This window comes from Geotrypetes seraphini, chromosome 2 (assembly GCF_902459505.1).
Source record: "Geotrypetes seraphini chromosome 2, aGeoSer1.1, whole genome shotgun sequence".
NCBI lineage: Eukaryota > Metazoa > Chordata > Amphibia > Gymnophiona > Dermophiidae > Geotrypetes > Geotrypetes seraphini.
Genome location: NC_047085.1, coordinates 157,669,521 through 157,694,046, shown reverse-complemented (window position 1 = coordinate 157,694,046; position 24,526 = coordinate 157,669,521). Strand labels below are relative to the sequence as shown.

The 24,526-nt window shown below is 41.3% G+C and overlaps 1 protein-coding gene across 1 annotated transcript in view; it reads right to left on the bottom strand.

Annotated features, from left to right (window-relative positions):
* Positions 1–1,116: 1,116 nt before the first annotated feature.
* Positions 1,117–24,526, bottom strand: part of CIDEA (cell death inducing DFFA like effector a) — a 41,634-nt gene continuing 18,224 nt past the window's right edge. The window contains exons 2-5 of the mRNA XM_033934106.1: positions 15,234–15,381; positions 14,749–14,895; positions 4,475–4,656; positions 1,117–2,207 (exon numbers count right to left, since the gene is read on the bottom strand). Of these exons, the coding sequence (XP_033789997.1) occupies positions 2,069–2,207; positions 4,475–4,656; positions 14,749–14,895; positions 15,234–15,381 (616 nt within the window). The 3' untranslated portion in view covers positions 1,117–2,068. The remainder of the gene's footprint in view (positions 2,208–4,474; positions 4,657–14,748; positions 14,896–15,233; positions 15,382–24,526) is intronic.

The window sequence follows — 24,526 nt, the reverse complement described above, 5'->3', positions numbered from 1 at the left end:
TCAAAAAAGGTTAGCAACATTATTTTCACTGTTGATTTGGATTGGCGGAACATTTTTGGTTGTGGAGAATTGGCTGACTTCCACTGTGCACTTTGATACTTTGTTTCAGAGTCATATTGGTATACCCATATTTCATCACCAGTGATAACATGGCCCTATACATCATCTTGCCTCTCCAAAAAGTCTTGGCAAACTTAGATACTCCTTCGGGACCATTTTTACACAAACCTCTCATGCCAAGATTTTCAGTTAAGATTTTCCTGTTTCCTTGGTCTGCTATGCGTCTCACAGTCAGTCTATGATTTTGATGCACAATTCGATGAATTTTTGCAATGTTTTTGTCAGTTCTGTTCATTAATGGCTGCCCTCTGAAAAATGTTTAGTCCATTTGTACACTGCTGTTTTCTTCATGGCATTATTCCCATAAACTTGGACTAACAAGTCCCTGATTTCACTTCCACTCTTGCCAAGTTTAACAAGAAATTTCATGTTTATTGCTCTAATTCAAGCTTCAACAGGGTGCAAAGCCTGTGGCAGGACAGGGAGCTGGGTGCAGGGAGCAGGAATGGAGGGGGGCTGGGTGCAGAGCCTGGCAGGGCACTTGAATATTAACTCCCCTCCCCCTTGTTTATATTAGTCAACCTTTTTTCCTCCTTTTTTTAGGGTGGGTTTATATTTGGGTCAGCTTATATTCAAGCATATACAGTAATTGTCAGACCTTGTACTCAACAAAGAAATGAATGTATTCCTCAAGAATGGAAATACAGTTTTTTCTTCCCACAACGTCAAGTTCATTCACATACTTACTCTTGTAGTAACAAAAAATGCACACCACTGCACATTATAATGCAGTGCTTATCTGTTTGTTACCACTACATCATTTAGACACATGACATCATACTCCCACGTTCCACCAGGCAACTCTACATAATATTACTACACTCTTATTCACAGCACCCTGAACCAGAGTTCACCAGCATGAGATCCCTGGGAGGAAGCATGCAAACACACATTCATATGAAGATTTTTCTTCCATTATCTGGCCGATATACTAAAGAAAGCAAATGGACAGTATGTATTCCTTAAGGTTAAAAGAAAAGCACCGACCTCACAGAATCTAGAGAATATTTTTATTATTGCGTCATGATAGGCAACATGAATTAAAAAAAAAAAATTCATCATACTAAATTCTCTTAAGACAATAAATTGTTGTGAATTCTTGTCAGATATTAAAACTTGTCTCTTATGTGTAATCCAGCCAGTCTGTGCTCTAGCCCCCAGACAGTGCCACAAAAACATCAAACACCCAGTCAAATCTCAAACGAAAGCTACTGTAGCTGCTGACTCAGTTATGAGATGCTGATCACAGGTAACTCCCTCTAAGGCTGAGCTCAGTGCCAACGTGCGTCGTCAATCTATACTTATATAAACCAATGCCACCCCCTCCCAGGCCTCAGTTTGATCAACAAGCAAGGAAGAGCAGTGAAAGGAAACATGCAGTCTTTCATTGGGGGAGGGGGAGGAACGATGTATCAAGTCAGCTGAGTTCACCTCAGCAGCTCCCTATTGCCTTCTCTTTCCCCAAAACACACACATCTGGGTAGGAGAGTTCTGTCACTAAGTTATAGGCATACACTTCCAACTTTCAACAATTAAACACAGCAAAAAGAACTTCAGACCAAGGAAAAGAACACAGCTAGAAAAATAAAGGCAACAAATATGCATGATAACGTTTTCAGCAGAATTTAGCACTGTAAACCCGCCCCCCCCCCAAACCACAGGACTCCTGTTGGTTTATGTATACAGACAGCATCATATATTATCTTACAATGTAAATAGCAGCACTTAAAATTGTGATTCATGACAAGTTACATGAAATCTGACAAATAACCTAATAAGTTAGGAGCATTATTTATAAATAATCTAGTGACAAAGAAAACCTCATGTTCCCCTGCACCATGTACTTGTACCTTTAAGAACATTTCAAGTGCTTCAGCAAATAAACTAGAGCATTTAAAAACTGGGCACAGGCCACTTTGATAACACCCCCACATTAAAATGATGTTTATTAATTTGAGCTGGTGGTTTGGGGTTTGGAAAATGGGTTCTTCTCATATTCATCTGTCCACTGCAGGATAAACGAGCCACTGTACAGCAGAAATTGTCCCACAAGCTGAGCGACATAAGCAAGAACCCACAAGAACTTCCTAGGGAAGAGAAACAAAGTCAATTCATTACGGGCTTCATTCAACCTAAAGATTTTAAGCTTCTGAAGAGACGACAGCATAAAGACACAGATTTTATAAAAGGTTATCTGAAAGATAGGCACTGAGGAATGCGGTGCTTAGCGCTCATCAGTCTTCAGTTAGGCACCATTTATAGAATCAAGGCCTAGCGGAGCCTAAATTGGATTTAGGCACCATTTATAGAATCAAGGCCTAGCGGAGCCTAAATTGGATTTAGGCACCATTTATAGAATCAAGGCCTAGCGGAGCCTAAATTGGATTTAGGCACCATTTAAAGAATCAAGGCCTAGCGGAGCCTAAATTGGATTTAGGCACCATTTAAAGAATCAAGGCCTAGCAGAGCCTAAATTGGATTTAGGCGCCAGTAGGTGTCAAAATCTTAAATGCCACCTATTTATGCTAGGGTTTTCTTGGCCTAAATAAAAAGAGCCTATGTTCAATTTAGGTGCCTAGATGCAAAACATGCCTAAGATCTGCCCCTAACTATGCCCACTTTCTGGTAGGCACCTTGAGTCATAGGTGCCTCCCAAATTAAGTGCCTATCACCCAATTAATTTTAATTTTTTCCAATTATGAGCTCATTAACAGCACTGATCTAACTTCAGGCACTAACAGCATTAACTTCAGGCAGCGTTCATAGAATCTGGGCCAACATGTTTGAGGTTTGTCAAATGCAACTTTTGCAAAAAAACCAAACAAACCAAAAACCACACATACACACACACACACACACAAAACAAAAAATCCCAACCAAGAAAAGATCCAACACCATAAGAAACAAGCTGGAAACTGCACACCCGCATTGGGATGCAATGGCATGTTTCTCCTTGCATTGTTGCCAGACCTGGGCTTGTCTGTGCGAGGATACAATGGGAACGGGAGTCAGCGACTAAGTATGATGAGAAAATGCATGTAGAATCATGCCCGCTTCCTTTTTTTTTTTTAAACAATGCATATCTTATGGTTCTCTCTATGATCAGACTCACCCCCTCATTCTATAACAGGTCACCTAAATTTAAGCACCATGTGAATGCTTACATTTATAGAATACTGGCAATTCATGGATACAAAGATATTACATTACATTACATTACATTAGTGATTTTTTTATTCCGCTTGTACCTTGCGGTTCAAAGCGGATTACATCCTTACACATGTAAATAGTAGTAGGTGTGCCTAACTGCTATTCTGCAATTATGTGCTGAAATGGTTTAGCATGTAATTACAAGGGAAATGCAGGAGCATCTCATGGGCATGGCCAACATTTACATTCACAGCTTATAAAAACTTAATTTACATGGGTAAATATTGCTTCCAGACATGACTATTTACACCACCCACAGATCTAGTGTAAAGGAGCACAAGCAATTTAATAGAATAGGCACATAGTTCTACCACCACCACTAATAAGTTTGATATGCATTACGATCAGAGGAAGTATAACTGGGGTGAACAAACATGTGGATAAAGGTGAATTGGTTGATATTATGTATCTGGATTTTCAAGAATCATTTAACAAAGTACTTCTTAAAAGACTGAGGAAATGAGAAAGTCTTGGGATAGGAGGTAATGTCCTATTGTGCATTAAGAACTGGTTAAATATAGAAAATAGTGGGTAGGGTTAAATAGTCAATACTCTCAATAGAGAAAGGTAGATAGTGGGTTTCCCAAGGGGTCTGTGCTGGGAGTGCTGCTTTTTAACATTTTATAAATCATCTAGGAGTTGGGAATAACTAGTGAGAATTAAACTTGCTGATGACAGTTGTTCAACGTTGTTAAATTGCAAGAGGATCATGTGAGACTGGGCATCAGAATGACAGATAACATTACATGTGAGAAAGTGCAAAGTGATGCATGTGGGAAAGAGGATCCCCAACTATAACTACATGATACAAGGTTCCACATTAGGAGTCACTGCCCAGTAAAAAGGATCAAAGCGTCATCAATGATACGTTGAAACTCTCTGCTCAGTGTGTACCAGTTGGCTAAGAATAGAAATAATTCCTACCAGGAAAGGAATGGAAAACAAAAAAGAGAATATTTAATGCCCTAGTATAGCTTCATGGTGCGATCAATTACTACTCATAAAATTTGCTTCAGTCTTAAGTAAAATAAGGTATGTATTTGGGGAAACAGGGAGACACAGAAAAAGGTTTAATGAAGTTACTGGTGGAAGTTTACACAGTCCTACCAGTTTCAGGTTGTTACTGTTTAACTTGTATACTTACCGCAGTGCATGTCTTGCTCCCATGAACTTTATGTCGTAGGAGACAGTGTAAATGTCATAAAAAGTAGCTTTCACATTCAGACATCCAATAAAATCCTTCGGGTTCAGCTTATATAAGTTGAGGGTAATTTTGGCTATTCCTATTTTTTCTTGTCGGTGTACAGCCGAGAGCCGATTTCTTTCCTTGAAAACATAAAAGGGGTTTCTTTGTAATTATTGTCCTAGTAGATAGATCAGACAGTACTGCTCTTAAGGTCATGTGACTAGTATGATCAAAAAAGGGTGCTTCCACTTCTTTGAAGATGTAGTGCTGCAACACTCCTCACCCCTATCCTTCATGTCATGTCCATCTGTTATGTTTTAATTATGATTTTATTGTATCTAATGTATACACATCAGTGTATTTTAGATTGTAAGCTGCCCTGATGGTTTTCCCAAGGTGCAGGGTAGTAGAATTTTAATAAACTTGGAAACTTGAAATACTTATCTACTGTACATGAATGTACAGCTTCATTGACAGGCAGAATATAAAACAAAACCACCACTAAGAAATGCAGCCAGATAACTGCATCTGGGCTTGAATTTGTGTGTGTTGAACAATTCAAATGCATGCATGTTGTAAGAGGTCTTGTATTTGAAAACAGAAGCGAGAAAGCTGGAAAGAGCTGGGCTGCTGCTGGACTGCATGCACACCTCTACACCTGCAATATTGCTTACCTTCACCCTGCTGTAGCACTTCTTGTGCCTGCCAAGCATGTACTGCTTTGAAAGATAAACATCTCTAGGAAGAGACTTAAACTAAAGCCTGAATTTAGGTCACTTGGTGCGACTGGCACCATATTATCCTTTCATCCATTAATATTTAATTTATCCATATCTCACAATTCTCAGTCTCCCATCAACCAACCTGCTCCAGAAGATTTACACAACATATAAAGCAGTGTTTTTCAACCTTTTTACACCTATGGACCGGCAGAAATAAAATAATTATTCTGTGGCCCAGCATTGGTCCGTGGACCGGCGGTTGAAGAACACTGGGCTAAGTCGTGGGCCAGACCCCACCCGTCTCTACCCAATCTCCATCCCAGACCCTGCCCCCATAATAGTACTAATTGCACCTTGCATGTCCCGTGCCTCATCTGGACGCCTTCCCTCTGACGTTGCAACATCAGAGATAAGGCTTCCGATTCAGGCACAGGACGTGGCTTTGTGCACTGAATCAGTTAGGAAGAGGGAGCTGGCTCGAAAATAACGCCGCATCGATCGCACCGTGGACTGGCAGTTGAAGAACACTGTTTTGGGCCAGATGCACGTGTTGGCCCTGTGGACCGGCACAAAATTTCTGTGGACTGGCACTGGTCCATGGACCGGTGGTTGAAGAAAACTGATATAAAGTATATAATAAATTCAACTAAGAAAACACAAAACTACATACTTGCATTAAAAAACCCAAAAATAAAATAAAAACTTGGTCTAGGCACAACAAAAGTGTTTGGAAGGTACTAAAATGGCAATTATATTTTTTAAAATGAATTGCTTTTCTGATTGGAAACCAAAGGAGATTTCTATTTATTCTAGTTGCCTATTAACTGTACTGAAGATGCAGACCTGGAGAGCATTCAGTCCATAATACTGTGAATGCCCAGGAAAGATCATGCTTTAAAGTTTGAGCAGTGCACAAGTGATCTTTACCTGCTGGAGAGGTTGGGGGGGGGGGGGGAAGGGGTATTTTGGATTTGGATCACACCTTTTTCCAGTTGTAGCTCAAGCAAAATCATTCAGGTACGGTATATTCTTTTGTTCCCCCAGGATTTACAATCTAAGCTTCTACTTAAAGCAATGGAGGGTTTCCCATACTACTGCCGATTAAAAATCACTTCTTGTGCATTCTATTACTACACAGGTAAATGAATACCATAAGTAGGTATAGGCTGACTGGTCACCTGATGCCTGGCTGGTGTCCTCTCTACTTTTCTTGCTTTGTACTGGCCTGGGGCTCCAGATCAGTATTCCCTAATGCCGAAACGACGGGGAAGGCATGCTGCTGGTGCCATTGTGATTGTCATTTGCTGATAGCATGCCCTCTTTGCATATGGTGCACATTTATTGACAAATGAAAAACAAAATGCTGCTTTCTGCACACTTACACATTTAAGTTTTGATATACTACAAATAAACTAGCTAAGCCATTTAGAATAACTAGATGGACGGAGGAAGGATAAGAAGAACACAGAGAGCCCCAGGTTATAAACAATGATTAAAATGAGCTATACAAGATTTACCCTGTTGTTGCAAATGACAGTTCATCCCTATCTTGTACTTTCTACCTGTGTAGTAATAGAGCAATCTCTATTGTGTATTCCGATCAGGAGTAGTTATAGGAAAGGAATACAGCCTTCTCATACTCCCCCTCGACGTATGCTTCAAGTAATCAAACATATTTTCATAAAACATTTAAAGTTATCATAGATATCATTAGATACAGATCATTGGGCCCCATCACAGTACCTAGTTGTTCCTGGTCCCCCAATACTCCTCGTTTCTCATTTTAGTTTTTTTTATTTCCAAGAAAAATATTCATAGATCTGTTTGGTTTTATTTTCCTTCAGCAAATGCATGTCGTTACAAAAAATCTTTGGATAGGACCTTAGCATTCCAAGCAGGATTAATGAATTCATGTTTGAATCTTCTCGTTTCTCCATTTCTTACTTACTATCAGTTTTGAAAAGATGTTAAAACCCACTTATTTAAACAATATAATATACATTACTGATTTTTATATTATCATGTGGTTATAATGTACTTTTTATCTATACTTATTTTAGTTTATATTGTGTTTGTTTGGGTTTTTTTATTCATTAGTTTTAATGCTTGTATTAGTTACTTAGAATTTTATTATGTATGATGTTATGCTGAGTACCTATTGTGTAAACCACTGCTGATTAGGCGGTATATAAAACTAAATTATTATTATTATTATATTAGCCACTGATGACTTGACTCTTCTGGAATTTGTTCGCACTATTTTACTCTAAACAGAAGTTGGATTTTAAGGATGTATTGTAAGATGAAGGGGACTTTTTACTTTAGTTTAACATGCGCTACATTCTAAGCAACCCTTAGGCATATGATTGACTTCTCTTAGCACTTAGTGCACCAAGCTTTAGTAAAAGGGCCCACAAAGTGAATAAACTGCGTTTTACTGCCTGAAGGCCTCAGGTTTGAATGCAATAGGGCGACCTCTAGTGGACATTACTAATATACTACATCTATATTCAATCCTGACTGAATGGAGCAGAAATACGTTTTCCACTTAAAAGGCGTTTATGACTTGAATTTTTCCCTAATGCTGTAAAACATGCAATTTTAGTTGGTCACAAGAAGCCAAGTGTGGTCTTAAAAGCTCATGAGCAGCTTTCTCCGACTCTCTGGTTTAATCTACTGAAAGTTAATACTGCCCAGTCTCATTTTATTTGTCAGCAGACCAGTAGAAATAACCCTCAGTGTCAGACTAGAGGCAAAGACAGATACCAGACTTAAAGGCAGATAGTGAGGTTTAGATGCCCGACAGAGGCAATATACTTACTGAGACTTAAGGGAGAGCAAAAATGCTTTTCAGAGATCCCAACTGACTTCAAGGTGGCAGACAGACTTAAAGGTGATCCTGGCCAATTCTTTCTACATTAGCTGCCATGCCAAGATGGCTCTATGACCCATCTGTCATTAACTACTCCAATGCAAAAATAATTGCAATCTAAAGTGAAGGAGGAGTCTGTCACTCAGGGCTTATAAGCACATCATCCTCTTTGTACCATTTTGGAATTGGAAAAATTCCACCTTAGAAATATACTTATTGATATAGTTCTAGTATTAGACTAGGATTCTTCTGGAACTAGTAAGGTCACACTATGTATGACCCCTTTGTTCAATATGCATTAAATTATTGTCCTTCTAGAAAACAAAATATTGCAATTCAATTATATTTGAGTAGTGACCAACTTATAGCTCCAATAAATACATGGAGGGGCATTTTCATTAGGATGTTAAAGTCTGAATTTGGACATTTTGGGAAAGACATCCAGAAATCCAGTAGAGAAAATGTCCATTCTCAAAACAGCAAAATGCCTTTTTAAAAAAAAAATGACCTATGTAAACATTTTGGTCCTTAGCACGTATATCTTTTTGGGCCACTCTCGAATATAAATATATCCACATGAAAAACGTACAAAAACATAGTTTTGCTCTAGGCAGCCTGCATTAGTAAACTGTTCAGATAGCTGAATATAGCAGAGGGACTCTTCTAAGCAGTACTGTAGTGAATTTCAGTACAGATGTCACTATATCTTGCTTATATTGCATAGTGAGCCCTCAAAAAACCCATCCAAAACTTACTGTATCATCTGTTCACCACAATAGCCCTTATGCCTACAGGTGTCTTCTTAACGTAGGTACAGTATAAGAAAACTATGGTGACATCTGTACCTGTTTTGTTTTTTTAATATCTTTGGGTGGTGGGAGGGTGTCAGTGACCACTGAGGGAGTATGGGGGGGGGGGGGGGGTGTAATGCCTTAATCCCTAAAGTGTTCATCTGGTCAGTTTGGGCACCTTTTTTAGCATGTACATATTTTTAAACAGATCTAGCTCCAAACATCTAAAAAAGCCCAGGACTATCTTCTCCCCCTCTGGAAAAGACTTCGTTCAGGCTCTTTACTCATAGAAACATGATGGCAGATAAAGCCCAAGTAGCCCATCCGCAATAACCATTATCTCTTTTTCTCTCTGAGAGATCCCACGTGCCTATCCCAGGCCCTCTTGAATTCAGACACAATCTCCGTCTCCACCACCTCTTCTGGGAGACTGCTCCATACATCTACCACCCTTTCTGTAAAAAAAGTATTTCCTTAGATTACTCCGGAGCCTATAACCTCTTAACTTCATCCTATGCCCTCTCATTCAACAGCTTCCTTTCAAATTAAAGAGACTCGACTCAAGCACATTTATATCATGTAGGTGTTTAAACATCTCTATCACATCTCCCCTCTTCCGCCTTTCCTTTAAAGTATACAGATTGAGATCTTTAAGTCTGTCCTCATATGCCTCATGATAAGAACATAAGCATTGCCTCTGCTGGTCAGACCAGAGGTCCATCACACCCAGCAGTCCACTCGTGTGGCGGCCCATCAGGTCCAAGACCTGTATAGTAATCCTCTGTCTATACCCTTCAATCCCCTTTTCTTTCAGGAAATCATCCAATCGCTTCTTGAAACCTAATACTGTACTCTGTCCTATCAACACTCTAAAGCGCATTCCAGGTGTCCACCACCCTTTGGGTGAAGAAGAACTTCCTAGCATTGGTTCTGAATCTGTCCCCTCTTAATTTTTCTGAATGCCCTCTTGTTCTTGTAGTTTCTGAAAGTTTGAAGAATCTGTCCCTCTCCACTCTCTCTATGCCCTTCATGATCTTGTAAGTCTCTAGCATGTCTCCGCTAAGCCTTCGCTTCTCCAGGGAAAAGAGCCCCAGTTTCTCTAATCTTTCAGCATATGAAAGGTTTTCCATACCTTTTATCAATCTCGTCACTCTTTTCTGTACCCTCTCGAGTATCGCCATATCCTTTTTAAGGTATGGCGACCAATATTGGACGCAGTACTCCAGATGTGGGCGAACCATTGCCCGATACAACGGCAGGATAACTTCCTTCGTTCTGGTTGCAATACCTTTCTTGATAATACCTAGCATTCTGTTTGCCTTCTTAGAGGCCGCTGCGCACTGGGCCGACAGCTTCATTGTTTTGTCCACCAATACTCCTAAGTCCTTCTCTAGGCTACTTTCACCCATTATCAGCCCTCCCATTGTATAGCTGTACATCGGGTTTCTGTTCCCTATATGCAAGACTTTACATGTCTCTACATTAAAGTTCATCTGCCATTTATTTGCCCACTCTCCCAGTTCGTTCAGGTCCCTTTGTAAATCTTCACAGTCCTCTTCCTAACCTCACTAAAAAGTTTTGTGTCATCTGCGAATTTTATAACTTCGCACCTCGTCCCTGTTTCTAGATCATTAATACATTGAACAGCAGCGATCCGAGTACTGACCCCTGTGGAACACCACTCATCACCCTTCTCCAGTCCAAGTAGTGGCCCTTCAATCCTACCCTTTGCTTCCTACCCGTCAACCAATTTTTAATCCATCTATGCACCCCATGGTTCCTCATTTTCCGTAGTAGGCGTTCGTGGGGTACCTTGTCGAAGGCTTTTTGGAAATCTAAGTATATGATGTCTACGGGGTCACCTTTGTCCATTTGTTTGTTAATTCTTTCGAAGAAGTGTAATAAGTTCGTTTGGCACGATCTTTCCTTGCAGAAGCCATGTTGGCTTGTTTTCATCAGTTTATTCCTTTCTAGATGCTCATCGATGCTGAAGACCACACACCATTTTAGTAGCCTTCTTCTGGACCAACTCCATCCTTTTCATATCTTTTTGAAGGTGCGGCCTCCAGAATTGTACACAATATTCTAAATGAGGTCTCATCAAAGTCTTATACAGAGGCATCAATGCCTCCTTTTTCCTACTGGCCATACATCTCCCTATACAACCTAGTATCCTTCTAGCTTTCGAAGTCACCTTTTCAACCTATTTGGCCACCTTAAGATCATCACATACAATCATACCCAAGTCCCGCTTTTCCGTCATGCACATAAGTTCTTCACCCCCTAAACTGTACTGTTGTCTCTGGTTTTTGCAGCCCAAATGCATAACCTTGCATTAAATTTTAGCTGCCAAATTTCAGATCATTCTTCAAACTTCGCCAGGTCCTTCTTCATGTTATTCACACCATCCGGCATGTCCACTCTATTGCAGATTTTGGTATCATCTGCAAAGAGGCAAATCTTATCCGACAGCCCTTCAGCAATATCATTTATAAAAATGTTAAATAGAACAGGTCCAAGAACAAAACCTTGAGGCACATCACTGGTAACATCCCTTTCCTCAGAGCGATCTCCATTGATCACTACCCTCTGTCGCCTTCCACTCAACCAGTTCCTGACTCAGCCCGTCACTTTGGGACCCATTCTGAGGGTATTCAGTTTATTTGACGTCTGTATGGAACACTGTCAAAGGCTTTGCTAAAATCTAAATACACCATACCTAGTGCACATCCTCTATCCAATTCTTTGACCACCCAGTCAAAAAATTGATCAGATTTGTGTGACAAGACCTACTCCAAATGCTTCTCTTAAAGCGAAATACCCCCTTTTGTCTTATCCTCCCCCACTGACATTTAACTTTTTTTTTAACTCGATGTATTTTTTTACCTCCTCTTGTTCCTCTCTTCCAGTCATGTTAGTCCTTGCATGGTCCTGTAACCCCTCCCCCCTTCACAGATCTCCTTGCATGCAGGGCACAATTAATTTGTCGAAGACCCCTAGGCACACAAGTCCATTGGGCCCCCTGCCCTCTACCTCACCCAAACTTGCCCCCCATGTAGGAAGATCGCTCCTGCCCCGAAAGCCCCGCTAGACCACCAAGTAAGGCTGGCACATGCTGCCCAGCCCAGAGAGGAACGCTCTGCCTGGCCCGGAGTGGGGAAAGGAGACCGAAGCACCCGCACTAGCCCCTGCAAACACACACGGAACGAGGCAATCGGAGGCGGAGACCACCAGGTAAGGTCCGGGGGTGGGTCAGAGCCAGCACAAAGTTATTTGCGATTTTTCACACTTCGTGGTCCGGCTCTGTCCCTAACCCCTGCGAATACCGAGGGAGAAGTGTATTGTTTTTTTTTATTTTAAAATGTTTTTTTTATTGATTTTATACCGTCTAGACAAATTTTGATAGACAGTATATCAAAGAAATAATAAACTTGAAAACTTGGAATTATGCCTGACGAGCATCCAAGTCCTAAGCTTTACCAAAACATGCCACTAACATGCCCCCTTAAAATTTGGATGCACTGGAGACAAAACAACCAGAAAGACGTGTAGAAAGTCTGTTTTTAGAATGTCCACTTGGACGTTTTGATTAGTAAGACGTCAAGTGCTGTCTTTTGGATGTCTATCTTTTTTGAAAATAAGCCCATAGGCATCAAGATAGCCAAGGGGTGAAGGAAAGTATCATGGAATAAACTAAGCTATGCACCTGTAATAATGAATCTAAGAAGAGTGTTCGATAATTTATATACCCGAGTATGAAGAAGTAGCAAGCATGCTGAAACAAGTCTGTGCCTGCTAAGACATGTCTTAAGGTTACACATGCACAGCTGCGGCTCAGTGTGCATTCCAAGAGACAGGATGTTAGGAGAGTCCCCATGCGAATCAAGTAAGAAACTGCTAAACTTGGAGCACCATTCAGTGATAAAATTTCTCACAGAAGAAGGGAAAAAGTCAAAGGAAATCCATGAACACATGACTGCAATTTATGGCAAGTCTGCCCCATCATCAAACAAAGTCAAATTTTGAAGCAAACAGTATACGTGCGAAAAAATCCACTGAAGATGACCCTTACACTGGACAGCTTGTGGAAGCAACTTCCACAGAAATGTGCAAGAAAATTGAGGATTTAATTTTAAGAACATAAACCTTAAGTTTATATACTGCATCATCTCCACAGATGTGGAGCTCAGCACGGTTTACAAGAACTTAAAATATAGGAAGAGAAGGGAAAAAAAGGTTTACATGAACTTATATATAGAAGAGAAGAGTAAGGGGGGATAGAATTACATTTTAGTGAAAAGCCAGGTTTTCAGTTGCTTGCGGAATAATTGGAGGGAGCCCAGGTTCCGCAGTGGGGTAGTAAAGTCGTTCCAAAGACCTGTGATTCTGAAGAGAAGGGATTTTCCCAGTTTGCTTGCATAGCGAATACCGTGTAGAAAGGGGAAGGATAGTTTATACCTTTGGGCGGGTCTGGTAGAGTCAGGACTCGAGGAGTTATAAGATAGTGGGATTAAGGGAGGAAGGATGCCGTGAATGATCTTAAAAGCCAGGCAGGAGCATTTGAAATGGATTCTGGGTCAGACCAGTGGTCCATCGTGCCCAGCAGTCCACTCCTGCAGCGGCCCTTAGGTCAAAGACAAGTGCGTATGTTCTGGCTCAGCAGGAACTTATCTAACTTTGTCTTGAATCCCTGGAGGATTTTTTCCCCTATAACAGCCTCTGGAAGAGCGTTCCAGATTTCTACCATTCTCTGGGTGAAGAACTTCCTTACGTCTGTACGGAATCTATCCCTTTTTAACTTTAGAGAGTGCCCTCTTTTTCTCTCTACCTGTCTTTATCTGCTAAGTCTTCATTCATTCATTATCTTGAATGTTTTGATCATGTCCCCTCTCAGCCTCCTCTTTTCAAGAGAGAAGAGGCCCAGTTTCTCTAATCTCTCACTGTACGGCAACTCATCCAGCCCCTTAACCATTTTAGTCACTCTTCTCTAGATCCTTTCGAGTAGTACTATGTCTTTCTTCATGTACGGTGACCAGTGCTGGATGCAGTATTCTAGGTGGGGGCGTACCATGGCCCAGTACAGCGGCATGATAACCTTCTCTGATCTGTTTGTGATCCCCTTCTTAATCATTTCTAGCATTCTGTTTGCCCTTTTGCCGCCGCCGCACATTGCGCGGACAGCTTCATTGACTTGTCGACCAATACTCCCAAGTCTCTTTCCTGGGGGGTCTCTCCAAGTACTGCACCAGACATCTTGTATTTGTGTATAAGATTTTTGTTACCGACATGCGTCACCTTACACTTATCCATGTTAAACCTCATTTGCCATGTCGCAGCCCATTTCTCGAGTGTGTTTATGTCACATTGCAGGTCTTCGCAATTCTTCTGTGTCTTCACTACTATGAATAACTTCGTATCGTCTGCAAATTTAATCACCTCGCTCGCTGTACCAATTTCCAAGTCTTTTATAAATATGTTGAAGAGCACGAGCCCAAGCAAACCCTGTGGCAATCCACTCGTGACGCTTTTCCAGTCCGAGTATTGTCCATTTACTCCCACAATCTGTTTCCTATCCGCCAACCAGTTTTTAATCCACATGAGTATTTCACCCTCGATTCCATGGCTCACAATTTTTCGAAGTAGTCATTCATGTAGGACCTTGTCGCGTACCTTCTGAAAATCCAGACATACAGGCCCGGATTATCAGGTCCGCCCATCTCCCCTAAGACTAAGGCCTGATTGGCCAAGGCTCTAGGCCAATCGGGCCTTAGGCTGAGCGGGGATGGACCGGGAAGGGGCGGGCCTATTTCTCACTTTCTTACTTAAGACTTAAAATAGAAAGCTTACTTGAGTCCACTTTTGTCCATCTTCTAAGAGCAGAAAGCATGTGTTATCTTCCAGGGATTGAAAGAATTCCTCATTGTCCACAACAGTGCCATCCTCGTCTAGTACTAGAGTAACCAGCCCTGCTGTGATCACCAATGTTTCAATGGCCTGAAAGGAGAAATAGATAATAGAACATGGCATAAACTGCAGCACACATCCAGTGTTTACAAGAGGCATGTCAAATGTACAAGAACTTGCAGCAAACACGCATGTTTCACTGCTCAACTTTCGAAAGAAGATCAAATAGTATCTGCTTTCTTGACATATTTCATAGTCTTAGGTTTTATATGCTGGCTGACATCCTCCTGTCACTTCACAGATGGCACCATTGTCCCAACCCTGAAAGGACTGCATAGTAAGTTTCAAACAATGTTGGCTGCCAGGGATAGTGTTCCTTAGTTAGCCTTTGATGCTAGCAATATTTTCTCTCCCCCAAGATCTAGTACCTTGTCAATGAGTTCCTTCAAGGTGCCAGCGACAACTCCTTTCCGACTGCTCCTGTCACGGTTAGACACTCTGAATGGGCGTGGAGGCGGGGAAAATGGAGGGAACAGTACCCGTCTGGTTAATGATGAACCTGCTGATGTCACAGTCCTGAAACAAAATACATACATACATTAAAGACACAGTTCTTTTGTTATACAATGGTATTTTGGTACACTACTCACAGACAACCTTCTCTCACTATGTTATTTCCCTGCTGCAAACCCGAATATAACCTCTCATGTAACTCCGATCCCTCATGTATTCTTTCCCCATGTAACCCCAATTTCTTATGTAACATTTCTCTTCATGCATTCTGTAATTCGCCGATTGTCCAGCCTCCTAGAAGATGTTTAACTATGGTGATATAGAAAAATAAAGTTATTATTATTATTATAAGTAACCAATGCAACATGTATCGAGAAACCACGCAACTTCTATGAATGGGATGCAAACATACTGGGCTATGTCCTATTTAGGAAAGATGATCGGAAAGGTGGAGAGATAGCTTTATATGTGAAAACTAATATTAAAGTGGATGAAATGCAGGTGACCTGGGGAAAGAAGCAGCAATATGGACTGTCTTGGAATATGGAACATCCAGCCATATGGGTGTTGTCCACAGACTTCCCAACACAAAACAGAAGTTGGACAAAGATATGGTCAAAGATATTCAAAAGTTGCAAATGAAGAGGAGACACTATTACTAGGACATTTCAACCTGCTGGATTCTGATTCTACAGATGAGACCTTCAATCTGCAAGTCGAGAGACTTTGAACATCCACAGTGCACTGCCGAGATGGAATCCATGAGGGGTGTGGCAATCTTGTGCTCTGAAATGGAGATAGTGTCTCCAATGTCAGGGTGGGTGGCCACCTGGCCAATAGTGATCACTGCACTGTATGAACTGATGTAGGAGCTAAAGCTGAATGTGGACACAAAGCTCAAGTCCTGAATTTTAAAGCATGCTGATTTAAAATTAGTGAATACCTGAAGAAAGCAGACAGGATGGAAGGACACAGGAGCAGTAGAGATCTGCGGGTCAAACTGACATGAGCTATAATCATCAGTAAACAGATCTTTATATAAAAAGGAAAAAATAGACAAGAACAAGAAAAAGGGAACGCAATAAAGTTCACCAAACACATCGCTAACAAAATATAGGCAAAAGAGGTGGAGTTCATAAAATACATACAGAAGAATGCAAAAAGAGTAACACAGAAGAGATTACTGGATAAAACTGAAAGAGAAATATGGCTGGTAAAGGTTCTGTCAGCAAATGGCTAAACACAGAGAGCGACAAAACTTTCAGGCATATTAATGAACAGAGGAAGGCTAGGAATGGAATTGAGACTTAAACATGCTACAAACTGCTATGCAGAAAGCAAGATTTAGAAGCAGAAGTGCTTAAATATTTGTTTTCAACAAAGAAAATCCTGGAGTAGAACTTCAGTTGGCTGATAAAGGTAAATATTAAAATGAAGTTGATATTACACCATTTACAGAAGAAACCATTTATGAACTTGAAAAGAATGTGAACAAAGTCATGAGGCTGGATGTGATCCATCTCAGGGAGGTTCTGGGAGATCCTTTTATAAAGATTTGCTTAATAAATCCTTGGAAATGGGGAGGTTTCGTGGGACTGGAGAGCAGATGTAGTCCCTCATCACAAAAGTAGAGTGAGACGTGAGAAACTATAGGCCAGCAAGTCTTACTTTGGTGGTTGGAAATATAACGGAAGTGCTGCTAAAAGAAAGGAGAGAGCACCCCCCTGGAATCCAGCAGGTTACAAGATCTGAGGCAACATGTTTCAAAGGAAATTATGCCACACTAATCTGATATCTTTGACAAGGTGACCAGGAACTGGATAGTGCACATGTACTGATGTAGTTTACTTGACTTTCAATAAGGCATTTGACAGTCCCTCAAAGGAAGCTAAAATTCAGCAAGCTAAAGTTAAGACAAAGCACTGAATTGGCTTGGGAACAGGATGACTGACAGATGCAGAGGGTCATGATAAATGGAGTCTACTCAGAAGACAGAAAAGTAAGTATAGAGTGCCTTAAGGATCAGTACTGGAGCAAATTCAATTCAACATATTTATGAGCAACATTGCTAAAGGGTTAGAAGGAAATGTTTGCCATTTTACTGATGACACCAAGATTTGCAAGAGTTGACTCCCTAGAGGGAATGGATACGAGATCTACAAAAATTAGAATATATTAAAATTTTTAAACTGCTAAACATTGGACCAAAGTGCACTTGAGGTATAGAGATCCAAAACAGTAGTACTGGTATATAGAAACATTAAAAAAATGAAGGCAGATGAAGACCTATCTAGTCCGCCCCAACATGAGATCCACTACTCCCTTAGAGATCCAACGTACTTGTCCCATGCTGTCATGAATTCAGATATTTCTCCCGCCTCCCTGACCCCACCTTCAAAGCTGTGGTGGTCTAGCAGTGAAGCAGAGCAGGAACAATCTTCCTATGCTCCTGCCCCGAAAGCCGTGATCAAAAATGCCTGCCATGAGTTCCCGCTGCAGTCTCACAGCAGGCATTCCCAATCATGGCTCTCACGGGGCAGAAGTATAAGAAAATCGCTATAATAGTAATAAATCACAATAATGGTCTATGGACTTCTCTTTTAGGAAATTATCCAAATCTTTTTTAAACCCCACTAAGCTAACCGATTTCACCAATGAATTCCAGAGTTTAATTACACATTGTGTGAAGAAATATTTTCTCTGGTTTATTTAAAATCTACTACTTAGTAGCTTCATCGCATGTCCCCTAGTCCTAGTGGTTTTGGAAAGCATGAACAAGCGATTCACATCTACCCTTCCACTCCCCTCATTTTATAGACCTCTATCATATCACCCCTGAGTCGTCTCTGCTCCAAGTTGAAGAGCCCTAGTCACTTTAGCCTTTCCTCATGGAAGTCATCCCAACCTTTTATCATTTTTGTCGCCCTTCTCTGTACCTTTTCTAATTCCGCTATTTTTTTTTTTTTGCGATATGGCGACAAGAACTGCACACAGTACTTGAGGTGCAGCCGAGCAATACAAGGGTATCATAACATTTTCATCTTTGTTTTCCACTCCTTTCCTGATAATTCCTAATATTCTATTTGCTTTCTTAGCAGCTGCCGCACATTGAGCCGAGGGTTTCAACGTATCCTCAAAAATGACACTTTTCTTGGGCAATGACTCCTAATACAGAACCAAGCATCACAGGTTCCTCTTTCCCACATGCTTCACTTTGCACATGCTCACATTAATCATCATACTGCCATTTTGACACCCAGTCTTCCTGTCTCACAACCAGTCTCACAAGGTCCACTTGCAATTTTTCACAATCCTCTTGCGATTTAACAACTTGAGTCATCAGCAATTTAGTTATCTGACTAGTTATTCCCATCTCTAGATCATTGATAAATATGTTAAAAAGCAGTGGTCCCAGCACAGACCCCTGGGGAACCCCACTATTTAGTGAACAAAACTAATGTTTACAGACCAGGGGGTCCTTTTACAAAGGCGCGGTAGCGGTTTAACATGCGGAATACCGTGCGTTAAATCGCCTGCCGCGCTAGTACCCAACACCTCCATTGACGAGGTGTTAGGATTTTAGGCTGCCGCGGGCGTTAGCGTGTGATGAAATGTCTGATGCGCTAACCCCCGTAGCGCACCTTGATAAAAGGAGCCCCATGAGTGCAAACAATTCAATTTAAAAAAAAAAAAAAAAAAAAGCTTCTTAGAAAGTTGTGATAACAGAATCAGAGGAGCTCTTTAAAATGGGAATATATTTTCATCCTCTGGGAAATTAATGGTCAAAAATGGGTTCTTTTGAACTTCACCAAAAAGCCTCAGAAAGTAACCTGCTGCGCCAAAGTTTTTAGGCAGACAGATTATAAGCACAACCTCATTGGCATAAAAACCTCCTCTGGGACACTTCAGTTCAAGTTCTCAGAAACCCATTTACCATTTTCAAATGTAACCTGCAAGTCAAAACATCTCGCACCCACAGAGATAAACAAGTCTAAAATATATATATCTCACACAAGTTTTCACTTATCTGGACTGAAGAAACTCTCACTCCTTTCCAAATGGGAACCAGGTGTTGTTGCTCAGGATGTGACTGTCGAATAGTTAATAGCTCTGCAAGTTCATTTTTCAATTCTATCAGTACTCTGGGATGTATACCATCCGGTCCAGGCGATTTGATGCTGTTCAATTTGTCAAACTGACTCATTACATCATCCAGTGTTACAGAGATTTGTATGAGTTTTTCTGATTCATCAGAATTGAATACAATTTCTGGCACTGGTATCTCCCCCATAGAGGCAAATAATTTGTTTAATCTCACCACTGTGGCCTTATCTTTATGCACGTGTTCATTCACTCCTTCAAAGAAATGCAGTAGATAGTTGAGGGAAATCTTGCCTCACCTAAATCCATGCTGGCTTTCTCTCATTAATGCATACTTATGTATATGTTCTGTTATTTTGTTCTTAGTCTCTATTATTTTCCTGGCACCATCAGACTCATCAGTCTATAATTTCCTGGATTACCTCTGGAACCCTTTTTTAAATAATAATTAAAAAAAAATTGGTGTCATGTTGGCTACCCTCCAGTCTTTCAGTACAAAACTGGATTTTAAAGAAAAATTACAAATTACTAACAATAGCTCTGCAAGTTCATTTTTCAGTTCTATCAGAACTCTGGGATGTATATAGGCAATTTGCTACTCTTCAATTTGTCAAATTGACCCATTAAATTTTCCAGCGTTACAGAGATTTGTTTGAGTTTCTCCGATTCATCAGAATTGAATACCATTTTTGGCACCGGTAACTCCTTCATATCTTCCTCGTTGAAGACCGAGGCAATGAATTCATCTCTCCACTGTGGCCTCATCTGCCCCGAAGATTCCCTTTTATCCCTCGGTTGTCTAGCAGTCCAACTGATTCTTCCCAGCTTCTTGCTTTTAATTTATGTAAAAAAAGGTTTCACTGTGTGTTTTTCCTTCCATCACAATCTTCTTTTCAAGGTCTCTCTTTGCCTTCCATATTAGCGCCTTGCATTTGACTTGGCATTCCTTGTCTTGTTTATAATTATTTTCAGTCTGATCCTTCTTCCACTTTCTGAAGGATTCTCTTTTAGCTTCCTTCACCTCACTTGTTAACCACACCGGTTGCCATTTTGTCTTCCTTCCTCCTTTTTTAATACATGGAATATATAGTCTAGGCTTCCAGGATGGTATTTTTGAACATGCCAAGTTTCCAAGTTTATTAGGTATTTTTGATTTATCGCCTATTCAAAATTCAAGGCGATGTACAAATAAAATAGTTGGTAACACACTTGCAATTATTAAATTAAACAAACAATTATCTAAAATACAAATAACACATATTACATTACATTTAAAGGTAATTTAAATAGTTTATAGAGAAACATAAGGAAAAATTATTTAATGGTTACATTCGATAATACAATCACTAATTCAAATTTAAAATATTTAATTAAATTCAGGGAAAAAACAATAGGAAGGGGGACAAATTGACCTTTTAAGTTATGGATGCGGAAAGAAAAAAGGAAGAATTAGTTATTAAAGGCGTCAATATATAGAAAACTTTTAAGTTCTGACTTAAATTTAGTTAAGTTTTTTTCCTGTCTTAGGTACAATGGAAGGTTGTTCCAAGATTGAGGGGCTGTTATGGAAAAAATAGTGTTACGCCTTGTGTTAATAAATTTTAGTGAGGGAATAGCTAAAAGTTGCTGGTCTTGAGATCTAAGAGATTTAGAGGTAGTATAGGGTATTAAAAGTCTAAATATAAAGGCAGGAGTTTTGTGTTCTAAAGCTTTGAAAATGAGTAAACATTGTTTAAATACTATTCTATGTGCTACTGGGAGCCAGTGGGCTTTCTTAAGTAGGGGTGTGACATGATCGAATTTTTTAGCCTTATAGATTAATTTAATAGCGGCGTTCTGGATTATTTGTAATCGTTTAATTTCTTTCTGTGACAAGCCTGTAAATAGTGCATTACAGTAGTCTAATTTAGACACTACAAGTGAATGAATTAAGATATTCAATGATTTTGAACATAAAAATTTAGATATCGATCGGATCTGACAAAGTCTATAAAAAGTAGATCTTACGACTTGACTTATATGATCGTGAAAAGACAGTTTATTGTCAAAGGTAACGCCAAGTATTCTAACATTATTAGCCATTTTTAACGAAATGCCTTTAATAGTTATAGCAGAAGAAAGTGTTTCACCATCTTTCCAGGGAAAGAACATAAGATTTGATTTTTGAATGTTTAAAGCGAGTCTATTGGTTTCAAGCCAGTCATAAATTTGATGTAATTTCTCATTTATTGATATTATTTCTTGCGGGTTTTTGGTGTTAACAGGATGTAATAATTGAATATCGTCTGCATACACATATACTGTGAATCCAATAGATTGGCAGAGTGTCAACAGTGGTGCTAGGAAAATGTTAAACAAAATCGGCGAAAGTATTGAACCTTGTGGGATTCCATATGGAAGGGAAAAACTATTGGAAGTAGTATCATTGAAAGAGACGCTAGATGTGCGATGATCGAAATATGACTGGAACCAGAATAAGACTTGGTCTACTATCCCAATTGATTGAATTCTATTTATTAAGAGGTCATGGTCAATGGTGTCAAATGCAGACGATAAATCGAGAGAAATCAGTATGACAGAAGTATGGTGATCTAAATGATATAGTATTGATGTTGTTAAACCGATTAGGGAATGTTCAGTAGAATGGTTTAATCGAAATCCTGTTTGGTTTGGGTGTAGCACATTAGTTTTTTCTATGAATTCTGATATTTGGTTGAAGACAATTTTTTTCTGTTAATTTAGATAAAGCACAGTTACTTACCGTAACAGGTGTTATCCAGGGACAGCAGGCAGATATTCTCACATGTGGGTGACGTCATCCACGGAGCCCCAGCGCGGACAGCTTTTCAAGCAAACTTGATTGAAGTTTCAAGTTTGCACACTGCACCACGCATGTGTGTGCCTTCCTGATCCACTAGAGGGCGCATACCCTCCTCATGGTCCTCAGTTCAGATAGCTAGCAAAGAAGCCAACCTCGGGGAGGCGGGCGGGTTGTGAGAATATCTGCCTGCTGTCCCTGGATAACACCTGTTACGGTAAGTAACTGTGCTTTATCCCAGGACAAGCAGGCAGCATATTCTCACATGTGGGTGACCTCCAAGCTAACCAAAAAGGGACGGAGGGAAGTTGGCAATACAAGAAAACAGATTACGCAAAACCGACTGGCCAAACCGGCCGTCGCTCCTGGACAGAGTATCCAGGCAGTAGTGGGAGGTGAAAGTATGAACCGAAGACCAAGTGGCAGCCTTGCAAATCTCCTCGATATGCGTCGACCTGAGGAAAGCTACAGAAGCCGCCATCGCTCGGCCTTTATGTCCCGTGACTCGGCAATGCAGCGCGAGACCAGCCTGAGCGTAGCAAAAGGAAAAACAAGCAGCCAACCAGTTGGACAAGGTGCGCTTGGAAACTGGGCGTCCCAACCAATTAGGGTCGAAGGACAAAAAGAATTGAGGAACCGTCCAAGGAGACTGAGTGCGTTGAAGACAAAAAGCCAACGCCCTCTGACAGTCAATTGTGTGAAGCGCCACCTCGCTAGGAGGCGAGTGGGGCTTCGGAAAAAAGACCGGAAGAACAATGGAAAGATCGAAAGGAAAGTCCGAAACCACCCTGGACAAGAACTGGGGTTGAGTACGCAGGACCACCGTGTCATGATGAAATACAGGAAAAGACGGGTCCGCAACCAGAGCTTGCAGCTCACTGACTCTGCGAGCAGACGTGAGAGCAAACAGGAAACCCACCTGCCAGGTGAAGTAATTCAAAAGAGCTTCATCAATGGAATCAAATGGAGGTATCACCAATTGAGCCAGGAACACACAAAGATCCCAAACCACCGGAGGGATGTACAATGAAGAAATCCCTCATAAAACGGGAAACCATCTGGTGGACGGAGAGCAGCGTCCCATTTAGCGGCCGAAGAAAGGCAGCAAAAGCACAGAGGTGGACTCGAATAGATGTAGATTTGAGACCAGACCGAGACAAGTGCAACAGATAATCCAGCACTGAAGGCAAGGAGGCAGAGAGCGAATCCATGCGGTGCTCAGCACACCACGCAGCAAATCAGGACCATATCTGGGAAAAGCATTGCCGAGTGGAGATCTTTCGAGAGGCCTCGAGAACACCCCCACCGACTGAGAGAAACAGAAGGAGGGAGGCACGTTGCGAGGAACCAAGCTGATAAGTGTAGAGACTGCAGATTGGAATGCAACAGAAACCGCAACACTGAGACAGCAGAGACGGGAACATAGGTAGAAGCTGAGTCTCCCTGACACGCTGGAGGAGCAGGGAGAACCATGGCCGCCAGGGCCACAGAGGAGCCATCAAGATCCTGGTGGCGCAGACCGACAGGAGGTGTATCAAAGACCCGAGAATCAGAGTAAAGGGAGGGAACGCATAGAGGAACCTGCCCATTCCATCGAGAAGGAAAGCATCCACCTCGATGCGAACCCGGGAGAGCATCCTCGAGCAATATCGAGGCAACCAGTGAGTGAGGGGCGAAGCGAACAGAACTACCTGTTGGGTTCCCCACCGAACAACCACATGCCGCAGAGTCCGAGAATGGAGCAACCATTCATGCGGTCGAAAAGGGCGACTCAACGTGTCCAACAGACAATGCTGCACGCCCTGGAAAAACACCGCCCGAAGAAAGAAGCAGTGGTGTAACGTCCCCTGCCAATGACGAAGGGCTTCCCTGCAAAGTAACAGGGAACCTGTACACCCTGGCTTGGTCACAGAATAACGCCACCGAGATGTCGGGACGCACCAGGACCCCGCAATCTTGCAACCCATAACGAAAATCCACCACGGCATTGTAAATGGCCCGGAGCTCCATCAGATTGATGCGGCTGCGACAGGCTGCACCCGACCAAGGACCCTGAGTCCGAAGGCCGTCGAGGTGCACCCCTAAGCCCATGCCGAGGAGTCCATCGGCAGAACCTTCTGATGCGGGGATACGAAGTGGTGGCCCACCAACGAAACGAGCGTGTCCAGGAGGGAGGCACCACAATGTGCTGGGAAGCGGGATCCCGATCCTGCCATCACTGAGATGCTCGGGTCCAGCGGGGAACACGAAGATGAAACCAGACGAACAGCGGGACATCACCGTGGAGAC